The sequence below is a fragment of the Xyrauchen texanus genome, chromosome 40 (genome assembly GCF_025860055.1).
Source record: "Xyrauchen texanus isolate HMW12.3.18 chromosome 40, RBS_HiC_50CHRs, whole genome shotgun sequence".
NCBI lineage: Eukaryota > Metazoa > Chordata > Actinopteri > Cypriniformes > Catostomidae > Xyrauchen > Xyrauchen texanus.
In genome coordinates, this window is record NC_068315.1 from 18,811,677 (window position 1) to 18,826,387 (window position 14,711).

The 14,711-nt window shown below is 41.5% G+C and overlaps 2 protein-coding genes across 4 annotated transcripts in view; one reads left to right on the forward strand and one right to left on the reverse strand.

Moving 5' to 3' along the window:
- Positions 1 to 358: 358 nt before the first annotated feature.
- Positions 359 to 2,660, forward strand: LOC127633559 (nucleoside diphosphate kinase A-like). The gene is made up of 5 exons (XM_052112742.1): positions 359 to 423; positions 1,150 to 1,282; positions 1,794 to 1,895; positions 2,015 to 2,127; positions 2,392 to 2,660. Exons 2-5 carry the CDS (start codon positions 1,154 to 1,156, stop codon positions 2,507 to 2,509), a joined length of 462 nt encoding a protein of 153 aa, XP_051968702.1. The 5' UTR covers positions 359 to 423; positions 1,150 to 1,153; the 3' UTR covers positions 2,510 to 2,660.
- Positions 2,661 to 4,653: 1,993 nt separating this feature from the next.
- LOC127633558 (caskin-2-like) overlaps positions 4,654 to 14,711 on the reverse strand; it is a 57,269-nt gene continuing 47,211 nt past the window's right edge. For 2 of the 3 annotated variants that reach the window (XM_052112740.1, XM_052112739.1), the window contains exons 19-21: positions 12,406 to 14,067; positions 11,153 to 11,393; positions 4,667 to 4,805 (exon numbers count right to left, since the gene is read on the reverse strand). In XM_052112740.1, coding sequence (XP_051968700.1) covers positions 4,709 to 4,805; positions 11,153 to 11,393; positions 12,406 to 14,067 — 2,000 coding nt within the window. In that variant the 3' untranslated portion in view covers positions 4,667 to 4,708. Of the gene's footprint in view, positions 4,806 to 11,152; positions 11,394 to 12,405; positions 14,068 to 14,711 lie in introns of all 3 variants that reach the window. The other variant, XM_052112741.1, reaches the window with a different exon arrangement.

Consider the following 14,711-nt stretch of genomic DNA (forward strand, 5'->3'; position numbering starts at 1 on the left):
GCAGAGGCCAATAGGCAGTTAGATTTAAATATAATAATAATAATAATAATAATAATAATAATAATAATAATAATAATAATGTAAAGGTAAAAAAGCACACCAAAACACAGCCTATTTGTTTTCATCCTATCCTATTTTATGACGACGTTTCATATTTACATTTACTATAGAGAATAAGAATTATATCCTTTAAAATAATTTAGACAATATTAAGAACAAAGTCACTGTAAAGAATATACATATGATACAATTAATGTTATGTGGATTCAAACGTAGGCTAATAAATGTTTTTCAGAATTCACTGTATGCAAAAGTACTGGAAGCAGTCTCCGCCCACCCCCATAAAACACTTACTGTACTTGGATTAGTGAATGCTTGCGCGTGAGGAATAAACATCGGGCTCGAGGACTATTGTAAAAGAATGTAAGAAAATGCACATTCATGTTTTATTTAATTGATTCATTTTTACCGTGTCTTATTGTTTTATTACAGTTGATTTTGCAAGTTTTATTTTTTATTACAAGATTTTGTCTTGCATATATACATACATATATAAGTCTTACAAATGAAAACATGGCACTGACAAAGTGAATTCCACGCAATTGATAGACGCGCGATCTTTGTAATCATTGCTTAAATTTAGAGCGTGACTTGTTACATGAGCGCAACAATTTACCATCTGAAGTTGGCAATAGGCCATTATAATGTGTTCGTTTACATCTGCAATTTTATGGAAATTTTGATTTGAAATGTGACTTCATATCGTTCTTTTTATTTACTTAAATTTGACATTTGCAATGAGTAATTTTTTTGTAAAATAGCCTATATATTTATTTTATTTTTTTCTAAATTAAGAGCGTGTAAACGTGGTTAGATAACGTGCTGTTAATATGGGGGACAGGATGCTTCGAGGACAGTGATCAGATAATCAGTCACGGTTTAAGCAGCCGGTGTCGGTGTACTTTCACCGTCAATTGAAATGTAATTAGTGATGGGGACAGGGGTTGCAGCACCCAGACCCCCTTCTATATCTCAAGCCCAATGTGCCAAACGTGTGACAGCGTAAGTTTTGACATTATTCCTGGCATTGCAATGCTTTTCTTGTTGCATATTTTTTACCGTTCTCCGTTTTGCTCTTTCTTCCCACAGTCCAATGTCGGCAAACGAGGAGCGCACCTTCATTGCCATCAAGCCCGATGGCGTGCAGAGGGGACTGGTCGGAGAGATCATCAAGCGTTTTGAACTGAAAGGATTCAAGTTAGTTGCAATGAAGTTAATCCAGGTAACATTTTTACATACAAGTTCAATAGATTTTATATACATGGCCCTATGCACAACATACAGTTTCTGTTTGTTTTGGGTGTGTGTGTAATATTGTTGTGTACCTACTATTTAATTTAAGCATAAACATTAATCTGTTAAATAATATTTGATTTATGCCTTGTCTATGGTTGTGGAAAGCTATTCTAGGCCTGAGGGGACTTAAACACACATGCACAGGTCTTCTAGGGGTTAAACCAATTACTAACTCTAACTGTGGTCCTTTGTGGTTGGTCAAGTTGTACCATGCATATATATATATATATATATATATATATATATATATATATATATATATATATATATATATGCCCATGTGACCATCGAGTTACAGTAAACATTATCTCAATACATTTTCACTCTATTGACATTGCATTCAAAAGGACAAGGACAATTTATCATTTTTCATAACATTACATGCAGAAGTCTTCTTATGCTTATGTTGTGAATGTATGTTTTTTACTTTAATGCAGGCCAGTGAAGATCTTCTTAGGCAGCACTACAGTGACCTAAAGGATCGGCCTTTCTTTCCTGGGCTTGTCTGTTACATGACATCTGGCCCTGTGGTTGCTATGGTAAACCTATTTCTACTGCTTTATTATCCCTAGAGTGTTTCTCCTTCTTGCTAATAAGTTGTCTTTACAGATTACATGAAAGTGATTTGATAATGGTGTTTTTTGTGATATATTTTTAGGTGTGGGAGGGTTTTAATGTAATAAAAACCGGCCGTGTAATGCTTGGTGAGACAAATCCCATTGACTCAAAGCCTGGGACTATCCGAGGTGACTTTTGTGTCCAAGTTGGCCGGTAAGATCTCATGCCATAGTCTAAAAATAACTTTGACACCTTTGTTTAAAGCAGCTCAGACATTGTCTATAAAAAAAAGCCTGATTAATGAAGACATTTCTGGTGTTAATGTAATACGAAATATGAAAATATGTTTATGTTTAAAATTAAATTAGCATACCAATCACGTTTTATTTAAAAAAAAACATATTTTTTTGACAAGGCTGATTTGATTAGAAAAAAAAGAGGATGTTTTTTGCTTATGTTGGATTGCTTTCACTTCAGGAACATCACCCATGGCAGTGATTCGGTTGATAGTGCCAACACTGAGATCAGCCTATGGTTTACACCAGAAGAACTCTGTGACTATTCCAAATGTCAGCATAGTTGGATCTATGGCTGAACACTTTCTTCTTTCCCTCACTGATGTTTCTGCATTGATTCACATTCTTTTTCCCATTGTTGTGGTGGTTGTCTTTACAATAAAATAAAAAATCCATTTGTCATTAATTACATAGTTTTAGTGTGAAAAGTAACAGAAGCTCTACATTTATTACATTTCAACATCTGATTTCAGTGGACAATGCATGTATTGTATAATAAAACCAAATACTTAAAACATGATGACATGAGGCATTTGATCTGAAGATTGATCTCTTGAAGATCGTGTTTTATTAAATGTTTTTAAATACTTTGTAGAATCAGAGGCCCATTTATACTGATGGTACACGTGGCACTTGCTAGCCCCAAAAAAAGACAAAGCAATGAACTGTGACAATGCAATGTCACACAATGCATTGCAACAAGGAATTAACTTTGGAACAAAGTACACAGTGCTCATTTAAATGATACCGTAGCACCAGCAGTGAGGTCCATCAAATTATCAATATGCTATATAATACAAAACCTATAACTTCTTGCAGCCACAAGTTATTACATTTGTTTCTTTTGAACAATGTAAGTTAGAAAGTCTTTTTCAGTCAAATACTGGTCATCTAACCAGTGAACAGTGCATGCAGAGTAGACAAGAACTGGTAAACAAAAATAAATGAATACAATAAAAGATACATATTGTGCATGAACTACATACATGTGGAAAAAGTGCACAAGACGTGAGTAGCCATTCAAGCAATTAATGCTCCATGTGAATATTTACTTGTCCTGAATATCCTCCCAGATCAAACAGGTAGTAAATTACTTAAATTAGAATTTTTGCATTTTAACCACATGTCTAGTAATGTAAAAGACCATAACACAAGAGTCATTTACTTTTTGGTCAATTGTGTCTAAAAGGTTAGTGCTTTGTCTATACCTGTGGTTCATACAAATCTATTTTGCCTGCAAATTTCTGCCAAAATGACAGCATTCACGCAGTGGGACTGTCCCTTTTATCCAGACAAATCTAATAAATTATCATTCTTATAAAAATATACATACTAGATGATCCATACAATGTATTAGCACTTCCATAAAACACAATGGTTGTCAAAATAGACTATATTAACACGTTTAGAAAAGTAATTTTTTACACGTTAAAAGGAAAGTTCCTCCAAAAATAGTTTATATACCCTCATGTTGTTCCAAATCCTTATAACATTCTTTCTTCCATGGAACACAAAAGTACATGTTATGCAGTATGTTAGCCTCAGTCACCCTTCACTTTCATTACACCTTTTTCTATACATTGAAAGTGAATGGTGAGTGAGGCTCACATTCAGCCTAAAAAAGTCAACGATTTTGAAAAAATATGAGGGTGAGTGCATAATGACAGAACTATTTATACCGTACAAAACACATAGTTCAGCAGATGATCACGAATCTGTCTGCAAGAAATGGACCCTTCAGTACTGCCCTTGTTCACTTGTGAGCTGAAATAGGTTACAATAATATACAGTCAAACATACACAGTACTTGGTCCATGAGGTTTGTGTCAACAAATGATGAACTCAGCAATGACAACAGCTGTTTTGCTGGGTTATCTTTTTGCGTAAAATCCATTATATGGATAGGTTGATTTGTCTTGAAGATCAACTGTATTATTGTTTGTGTTTGAACAGAAAATAGTGGCTTGTTAAGTCAACATGCAAGAAAATTCACTGAGTGATACTGCATGTCAGAGAATTTCAAACAGAGAGTTCAGGTTGTATCTAACATTTTGCTAGAGGCCAACTGTGAGTCTTGATCTGAGCATCACAGGAAATTAAAGTGTCTCTAGTTGAAGAGCTTTACAAGTGCTTATGCCATACAAAAGTTTGAGAGAGTATCATATCTCATGTTGTAATCATTGAGCATTCTCAAATCTTCTTTAGTTTGAGGCATGACCAAAAATATATATATTCCACCCACCAGATGCACTGCAGTCCATTACAGCTGGTAACACGAGGGTGAGAAAATGATGACAGAATTAAAATATTTAGGCAATCTATCCCTTTAAATTAGGTAATGTAAGTCAATTGCTAATATGTGTAAGCAGGGCCACTGAATGGCAATGCATTGTAAACATAGTTTGAGAAATCTGATTGTCTCAAAACCAAACATTGCATCACTAAAACATCTAGAAGTGTCCATGTGAAGGCCAAATGCAAAGGTTTTAGGAATCAGGTCAATCCAACATGGCTTCCAGCTGGTCGGCAAGATCATCAAACATGTTCCCTATATCGTCAAGAATGTTTCCTGCTGACTTCACTGTGTTAATGCTACTGAAAGAAAGAAAAGTAAGGACAAGATTGACAAGTTTAATAAGGATGTGTGGTGAGTGTATGTCTGTTTTAATAAGTCTTGAAATTGCATGTGTTGCTTTTGACAGGATTAGATTCACAGCGTCAGTATATGTTAAACATTGAGAGGGTTTTTTTCTCTTGGATTACCATATGTTTGTACATAATGAGCTAAATCTGTTCACAATTCTAAATGAGGTTCAATGGTAGACAGAATAACCATGCAGAGAGTGGATTTGTTTGTGACAAAATAGGACAATCAAATGAAAGTGCACACTGTTGAGACACCATCTGTCTCTGTCCCTGAAATAAAGACATCAACAATTTGTCTTCATCTCAGCCAAAAACTATCAAAGAGCCAAAAGGAATAGAAAACACTGGTCAGGAGATCGGTTTATTGCTAGATTTCCCAATGGATGTGTGACACGTGGTCATTCAGTCATTATAGTACTATCTGCAGGTCTGTCTCATCTAAATACAGAATATATACATAATATAACTCAATATTTTCAGCCTTTTGATAATATTCATCTATCTTGATATTTATGTTATTATTAGCTCTGAAATTGATCTAAAGAATGTTCCCTTTACAAAAAGCTTCACTATGATGCTGCGCTGCTAAGCGCTACGGGGAACAACCCTAATTGTGACCGAGCTGAAATAGTTTGTGTAACACGTCAATGAACATTGACCGGAATTTATAGCCTCGGCTGATGTAATCATTAGATGCACCTGCGGCCAGGCTATAAATGGGTACGTCACCAGGTGTCGTCAGAAACTTTTTTCAGAGCGATTCTGTTTCTGTGTGCTTTACAAACCCTGTCAAAACTGTCTTTCCTCTGTTAGGAGTTAGAATTGGTTAGACAGTGCGCAGTGAATATTTTCTTCTTTTTAGAAAATATTATATATATATTTCTAAAAAAAGAAAAGAAAAAAAAGAGGGAATGACTGAAAGCCGCAAACACTGCATACGTTTTTGCTGTTTGTTTGGGGGTAAGAGCACGGTGCTCTCGCGTTGCAGCAGGGCGGGTGCGAGCACTGCGATTTGCTTTAACAGGCAAAGTGCTTCGTGCTCACCTCGCTTGCTTCCGGGAGTCAGCACTCACGAAAAAGAAAAAAAAAGATTGTTCGTGGGGCTCTTGCATGGATTTGGCTGAGGAGCAAGAGACGGGTTGATCACTTTCTCTCACTCTCTCCCCAAACCCAGCTGGTCCTTCACAAGATCTGTGAAGGGTATTCAGTGATGCCACCGGTCGAAGAGACGCTTGTGGGCTATCTCTCGCCGGGCTCGGCATCGTCACTTAAGAAGCCCTCTCTCCCCTCAAAGCCTTGTAGGACAACCTCCACTTTAGTGGGAAGGGCTTATCAAGCAGCAGGTCATGCTGGTGCTGCTCTGCACACTATGCTGTTTTACAGGCGTACCAGGCTGACCTCCTGGACGACCTGAGTGTGGGTTCTGCGCTTGACGAGCAAGCCTCAGACCCGCCTCGGTCCTGACTGAAGGGAGGCTCAAAAGCAAAGCGTGGTGAGTCGTGCTACTCCTCCCAGGGATTAGGGACAGTCTCGCCACCCTTGCCAGCCCCCGAAGCAAGACCTCAGGACTATAAATTCAAGTAAGAGAAAACCCTAACGGTCTTGCGCCTAGATTAGGGGGTAGCTCCCCTCGGGACGGGCGCGTGCTTCACTTCACCCCTCCCGGTACCCCCTCGATTCAGGATGCGAAACACTCGACAACCCCTGAACAGGAACTGTTAAAATATAATACCCATCTCAGAGATCCTGACAGCGTGGAAACTTCTGCCAGATATATTCTTTTCTGTGGGTCTCATAAGGGCGTCAGGATTTAATTCACTCGCCGCTTTTCCGTGTTTCAACGGCGTGTTCTCACTACCGTAAACTGGATTTCTTTTTATGTAAAAACAAAAAACTCAATCTCCTGGTTAAAGGGGCCATGGTATGTGATCCCCTTCCAGAGAGAGAGTTAGGTTATTACACTAAATACTTCCCGTTTCCCATGGAGGGTGAGGGGTGGCGTCTGGCTTAGATCTTAAAGCTTGAACAACCCGTGGGTGTTCAAGTCTAAGATGATGCCTGTCAAGACGGTCGTGTCTCAAGCCCTACAACTCGTTTGGCTGGTCACCATCGATCTTATGACACACTTCTATACTTCATTTAGAAGTTCTGCCACAACATGGAAAGTTCCTGAGGTTCGCTTCCGGGGGTGAAGTCTTCCAGGGTCAGGTTCTTTCACTCAGCCTGGCCCTTTTTACCCGCACATTCACAATGCATGATGTAGCGCTGGCTCCTTGCGACTCCGGGGCATCTGCATTCTGAATTATGTAGACGACTGGCTGATCCTTGCGCAGTTCCAGGAACTGGCAGTTCAGCACAGGGACATTGTCTTCGCTCATCTGTTTCTCTGGGGTTGAGGCTCAACGCCAAGAAAGCGTCCTCATTCCCACTCAGAACACTGTCTATCGGGGCATCGTATGGAGTTCAATCACAATGCGGGCACAACTGTCTCCCGCTAGGATTGAGTCCATTCAGATCACCCTGAGCAAAGTCAGGCTAGGTCAAGGTTGCACTGTTATCAGTATCAACGATTTCCAGGTCTCAGGGTGACCGCATCCACGGTGATCCCTCTGGACCTTCTGCTCATGAGACCATTTTTGTTGTGGCCAAAAGCCAGGGGATTTCTTCCAAGGGCCAAAACCCCTAGGCTAAAAAGGGTTACGCGCCTCAGGCTTCGTTCCCTTTCTATGTGGTTCAGACCCCGGTTTTCTGCCTTGGGCCCCACTCTAGGTGTGTCTTGTTATCGCAGGCTGCTAACAACAGACGCCTCCCTGACGGGCGGGGTAGCGGCCTTAAGTGGTCGTCCAGCTTAAGGGGATAGGAGTCACAGTCAATGTCTCGGGTTGATGGCTGTATTTCTGGCCCTGAAATACCTCCTCCTGAGGCTGCCATGTCTTGGTGTGGGTGGACAATACAGCGGTAGCCTCTTACATAAATTATCAAGGAGACCCACGTTCTTGTCAGCTGTATTTCTGACTCGTCGGGTTCTCCTTAGGGCCCAAGGCAAGCTCCTGTCACTCAGGTCAGTTATATCCCTGGATGCCCGTATATGGGAGCAGATTTACGGTCCAGACAGAAAATACCAACGGGGGAGTTAAGAACTCCACCCTAAGGTAGTAGTTGCCCAGAGTTCGCCAGCAAGGGTTTTTGCCTCTTACTGATAGCACCGCGCTGGCCGAACAGGGCTTGGTTCTCTTCCCTCGATGGCTTGCCTTGGGCAATTCCGAACAGGATGGATCTTCTATCTCAGGCACAGGGCAATATTTCATCCCTGCCCCAAATTGTGGAATCTTTCATGTTTGGCTCCTAAGGGTACCAACTGAGGGACACAGGGCTCTCTCCTGAGGTTATCGAGACCTTTTTAAATGCCGGGCTTTTTCCACTTGGAACAAGTTTGGGTGAGATCTTAGGGCAGAAGAGGACCTCTTCGCCTCTATGAATAGCGCAATGTCTCCTCTACTTCTCTCTGAAATCACCCAGCCCCCTCGGGTCTGGACGTTAAGACACATACATGACCCAGAATGTGTCTGTATGCATTTCTTTCCCCGGTTTCTCTGCTCCCGGGAGTCTTGGCTATGTTCACCAGCAAGGGTCTTGCCTCCTATAAATGGCGCTGCGCTGGCCGAACAGGAAATGTTTCTCAGAGTTAATTCCTCTCCTCGACGGCTCGCCTTGGGCGATTCCGAACAGGGAGGACCTTCTCATCCTTGGCCCGAATTGTGAAACCTTTCATGTCTGGCCCCTAAGGGTACCAAATGAGGTTCACATGGTTTTCTCTTGAGGTTATCGAGACCATTTCAAGTGCTAGGGCTCCCTCCACTTGGAACTGATCTGGGTAGATTTTACAGGGCAGAAGAGGACCTCTTCGCCTCTGTTGATAGCGCAATGTCTCCTCTACTTCTCCCCGAGTCGCCCAGCAACCCCCCCCCCCCCCTCGGGAGGGGCTGATCGTAGTAATACATTCATAGCATAAATGCACCTGCATGCGTTTCCTTCTACTAACGTTCTTATTACAGAACCAGCTAACTGCCAGTTTGCTTCAGTTCTGGATTTTCTGTAGAAAGAACTGTCAGCGGGCACTTGCCTCGCCACTGCCAGGTTCTATGTGGCCACTGCGCTTTGCCACGGCTTGGTGGGCGGGGGTGCCCTCAAAGAGGCATCCTCATTATTGCCCGGGCCTACGAGGCGTGCGGTCAAGCTTCGCCAGTAGGTTTTAGGGCGCACTCTACCAGAGGGCTCTCCTCCTCTAAAACCTTGGCTAGAGGTCTCCCTCTGCAGCAAGTTTGTGATGCGGCAGGTTGTCCTCTCCGCACACATTCATTAGATTTTTATAGTTTGGATGTTCTGCCACTCCGGGCTCTTATGCCTTTGAGTCGACATCTCAAACTCATGTCTGGACAAGTTTGTGATGCGGCAGGCTGGTCCTCTCCGCTCACATTCATCAATTTTTATGACAAGTTTGTGTTGCGATAGGGTTCTCTTCACACGCATTCATCAAACTTTATGGGCTAGATGCTTTGCTACTCTGGACCCTTATGTCCTTGAGTCGACATCTCAGCCCATGCCTAAACAAGTTTGTGATGCGGCAGGTTGTCCTCTACGCACACATTCATTGGACTTTTCTAGTTTGGATGTTCTGCACTCCGGGCTCTTATGTCCTTGAGTCGACATCTCAGCTCATGCCTGAACAAGTTTGTGATGCGGCAGGCTAGTCCTTTCCGCTCACATTCATCAGTTTTTATGACAAGTTTGTGTTGCGATAGGGTTCTCTTCGCACACATTCATGGAACTTTATGGGTTAGATGCTTTGCTACTCCGGGCTCTTATGCCCTTGAGTCGACATCTCAGCTCATGCCTGAACAAGTTTGTGATACGGCAGGCTGGTCCTCTCCGCTCACATTCATCAATTTTTATGACAAGTTTGTGTTGCGATCGGGTTCTCTTCGCACACATTCATCGAACTTTATGTGTTAGATGCTTTGCTACTCCGGGCTCTTATGCCCTTGAGTCGACATCTCAGCCCATGCCTAAACAAGTTTGTGATGCGGCAGGCTGGTCCTCTCCGCAGAAATTCATCAAATTTTAATGGTTTAGATGTTTATGCTACTCCGGGCTCTTATGCCCTTGAGTCGACATCTCAAGCTCATGTCTGAGACCTCTTGCGTTTTTGTGAGTACACTGCACAACCGTAGGGGTCCGGACAGCCCCAAGTGCGGCGGCGTGGGTATTGCGTTCCCCGTAGCGTTTAGCAGCGCAGCATCATAGTGAAGCTTTTTGTAAAGGGAACGTCTCGGGTTACATGTGTAACCCTTGTTCCCTGAAAAAAGCGGAACGAGATGCTGCGCTGCTTTGCCGCACTGGGATATCCCAGGACTGCTCTTCAAAAAGAAGTAGCCTGGCCGCAGGTGCATCTAATGATTACATCAGCCGAGGCTATAAATTTCGGTCAATGTTCATTGACGTATTACACACACTATTTCAGCTCGGTCACAATTAGGGTTGTTCCCCGTAGCGCTTAGCAGCACAGCATCTCGTTCCGCTTTTTTCAGGGAACAAGGGTTACACATGTAACCCGAGATGTTTTTTTTATCAGAGGAACCATAATTTCAACTAAACAGCCACTGCTATCAAGTAGATTTAAAAAAAAATAATGCAACAACTAATCTAGTTAAAAATAATCAAGGCATGTTTTCCACTCTGTTTTTCACTTAGTGAACAAAAGCAAGAATGATATTTAATCAATTTGATTTATATGCATCAACAAAACAATACTTAATAATAAACAGCTAAATGTACCTACAGTTTTACCAAATTAAAATAGTTGAATCAGAGTTATGAAGCAATTCACTGAAACTTACTATTTGAACTGATTCACAGAAATGAATCAAACTTATCAACTCTAACATGGTTTTTGCTACTGAAGTTTATATCAGAGTCTAAAATCTGCATTATAAAACATCTTTGTCTTAATATGCTTATTAGCAAGTCGCAAAACAAGGAAGGATCTCTTGTCTAATGAGAGTTTTTAGAACACTTTCCGCAATGTCCAAATAAAAGGCACAATGAAATCACTGCGATATTCACAATGTTGCCATTTTCTATTGCCATCAAAATCATTGCAAACATATCATGTCTCTTCAATATATTGCCCAGCTCCACCTCTGACCTCTATGAATAGACAGATACAAAAATGCAAAAATAAGATGTTACTTACAGTAGTTTGAAATGTCTACGTGTGTTTGTGTGTGGTGTGTTACCTGTCTCTTGGATCCTCCTGAGCCAACTTCCTCTCCACTACTTTAAGTGCTGCCTCTAGAGACGTGCTGGTTTGCTCTAGTCGTTTATGTACCAGCACGTCCTGGCCTTCTGTCACAGCCTGTGGCATTCCTGCCAGCACACACTGACCTTGAAGGCCTTTGTTTGGGGGACATCGAGCCAGAGGACTGCACTGCGGTGAAACAGCAAAGGTCACGCTCTGAACGACATTGGCTGTCACACCTGAAAAAACAATATTGATGACAGTCAACAAGGTTGAGATGTAACAAAACATAAAACATTAAAAGGTAAGGCATGAAACATTGTTTTACTAATAAATCTTCCATAAAATATGCAAGATTATACATACAGCCATGTCCTAAAATTTGTGAGCATCCCAAGGTTAGATTTTTAATTGAGTTAATAGAAGTATAATTAGTAAAATTCAACAAGGTATTTAATTATTTCTTACTTGAAAGCAACGCAAATGTTATATGAATGTGTTCACTCTATGATCATTTACCGTTATATTGCTGTGAATATTAACTCACCAAGGTAACTACTTATTAAAAGTACACGCTTTTGTACTAAGGTTAACATGACATTAAATTGGACCCCATTTCCTTTTTTTAATGCTGTTCCTGGTCTTATCTCCTGGTCCAATAAAAAAAAAAGTTTGTATATATTCATAATCATAATCTTTTAAAATGCCAGTGATGCACAAGTTTTACAATTCAATTAATTCATGATGGATAAAATCAAGTTCTGCCCCACATTGTTTCTCATTACAGAAGTAAAATGAGTTGTGAGCACATTTCAATTTGACATTAAATATGCAAATGAGTAAAACCAGAGGCCGATTGAAGGGATAGTTCATGCAAAATTTTAAATTCTTTCATAATTTCCTCATTTTAAGGAACACAAAAGGAGATGTTAAGCAGAAAGTAAGCCTCAGTCAGCATTCACTTTCTTTGTATCTTTTTCCATACAGTGAAAGTGAAAAGTGAATGAGGCTTTCATTCTACTAAGCATCTCTTTTTGTGTTCTACAGAAAGAAAAGAAAAGTAAGTCACCTGGGTCTGGAACAATCAGAGGGTTAGTAAACATTGCCAGATCTTTTTTAGTATTCATTTGAATTATATGTGTCAATTTGAAGATTGCATGTACATATTTAACATTAAATATTACTAAAACATTTTGTTTTCAAACTATTTTTCTTAGTTCTTAACTAGGCTGTAAAAAAAAACAGCAGTACCTGAGGCTGCAGCAGCAGAATGTCGTGTGGGCTTTGAAGGGGTAGGAGGTTTATGTGGAGAGCCTGGTTTCGGTGAGGGATTCGGTTTATAGAGATTTTTTGTCAATCCCCTATTCTGCATGCATTGCGAAACCATCTCAGTCTCTGTGGTCCTCTCATTTCCTAAGTGTCTGCTTGTATCCAGACATTTGGTCTGCAGTTCTTTTGGTTTATGTTTTCTCTTGACAGTGTCTGATTCCTTTAAGTTAAACTCCAGCACCTCTAAGGCCGATTTGATATATTGTGCTGGCTTGAGAATTTCAACATTGGCCTCAGACTCAATCTTACTGCTTGCTATTTTGGTCCTTTGTTTAATAGTTACTTTGCCCTCTTCAGCAAAAGGTATGCTCTCTTGTGAGCTCTCTTGTGAGGGTGAACATGCATATAGCTGATTCCTCAGAGGGCTCTTGTTTTCCTCCACAGGTTTACCTCTGCTTTGCTCTGCAGCATACACTGAAGATTCACTGGTGGTTCTTCTGCGGTTCCCCGTGTTTTTTGGTGGGGCAGCTGGCAAAATGGCTCTAAAACAAGGGCTGTTGCATGTCTTACTTGGGCTTCCTGCATTGTTCTCCAGTCTAGCTGCAATGCTTTTTACACTTCCGGCACTTTCTGTTTCAACCCCACTTGTATTTACTCCACTTGGGGCAGAGCTTAGCCGCTTTGGAGGGGTTGGAGGAGGACCCTTCCTCTTGGCACGTACAGCAAAGGAATGACTGCGGCCCAGCTGGCGCTCAATTGGGCCGTAAGTTGGCTGGCTGCAACCAGTCTTGCAAGTTAGTGTTGCATATGAAGTCAGGTTAGCTGAAGTTGTAGGTGCCGATATGACATCTTCATTCTCTCCATCCAACAATGCATAGCATGAAAGATTTTGGATGTGCTTTTTAGAATGGGATGCCTCCCTATTTTGCTGTTGAGCCCTGATTGGAGCTGGGCTTCCCATGCTGGAGTTACTGTTTTGATGTTGCAAGTAACTGAAACCTCTCTGAGCAGGTGATCCATGTGGTGAGTGGTGATGGGGCTGAGTGGGAGAGGCCGCCGGTCTGGGTAGCGTGAGAACAGGTGAGTATGCAATGTGTGCTCTCTTACTGGTCATTATGGGTGGTGTCCGTGGACTGCCAGAAGAAGAGTGATGATGCTGTTGCACCATTTTGATAGGTGATTTTTGGCTTCTTTCCTTAGACTCTACAACTGCATACTGCTCCTTGCTGGGACTACTGTCCATACTCCCCAGGCTCTCTTGTGAATGGCTGTGGGGGGTGACTGATGCCATTGGCCGTTCCTGTGACCGGCCAGACCCCCCTGATCGTGTGCCAATGCTCTCTTGACTAAGACGTATGGCTGCTCCGCTCATGCTACCAAGAACACCCTGGCCTCCAGTGTACCCGCTCCGAGCCATGGCGTTTTGGAGTTCGGTGCTTAGCTCACTGTCCTGGAAGGTGAGCATCTTTGGTGACAGAGGAGAGGAGGGGCAGTCGGAGGTCTCGTGGTGCTCGATGGCCACCAGCTCCAGAGCAGGAGGAGCTCTCCTGCGCTGCAGTAGTGCCTGGCCCTCTGCCTGGCTCTTCCGAGCCTTCTGTACATCACTGAGTTTTTTCACAGCAAGCATCAACTTCTTCTGATGGCCTATAGTTAAATATCAATCCATAAACATTTTCTATTAGAAAAAAATACTTTGAGGATTTGTACAAATGTAGTTTCATGAAGAACATTTCACACCCCATCGATAATATGCTTGTTGGAATGAAAGTATGTTCTGGACAGGAATCAATCCGGTCTTTTTTCTCAATCAGCCAATCAATCGGGTCCTTTTTATCAATCAATTAATTAATCGATAAATCAATCAGTTAGGTTCTTTTTCTCCAGGCCCGGTGCCACAAGAGAGCAAAAGAGGGCATTGCCCCCTTAGATATGATTTGTGCCCCTTCAATTTCAGTTTTATATTCATGGTCTACATAGGCTACATAAACAAAAAGTAATTTACCATATCCGTTCACCTGTGGACTTCCTTATTTAGTGGGGTGGGTACAACAAATAATGTAAACAACACACAGTAAATACAATTTTAATCAACATTATAAAGGCATGATTTTGAGAATGTAACCGCAAAACTCTAAGAATGGAATTACATGTTACTCAGGAGTTTCCATGCCAAATTAAGGAGATTGCAGCTCTTATAAAAAGGTAGGATATCAATCATTACACTGTGTTTAAAAGCGTTAAGCCAGTTGCACACCGGATGAGAAGCACCTCCCCGCGCACCCCACGTC

Coding starts and splice junctions, on each gene's coding strand:
- LOC127633559 (XM_052112742.1), top strand. CDS start 1,154: ATGTCGGCAAACGAGGAGCGCACCTTCATTGCCATCAAGCCCGATGGC. Junction 1,283..1,793: donor TTGCAATGAAGTTAATCCAG/GTAACATTTTTA, acceptor ACTTTAATGCAG/GCCAGTGAAGATCTTCTTAG. Junction 2,128..2,391: donor TTTTGTGTCCAAGTTGGCCG/GTAAGATCTCAT, acceptor CTTTCACTTCAG/GAACATCACCCATGGCAGTG.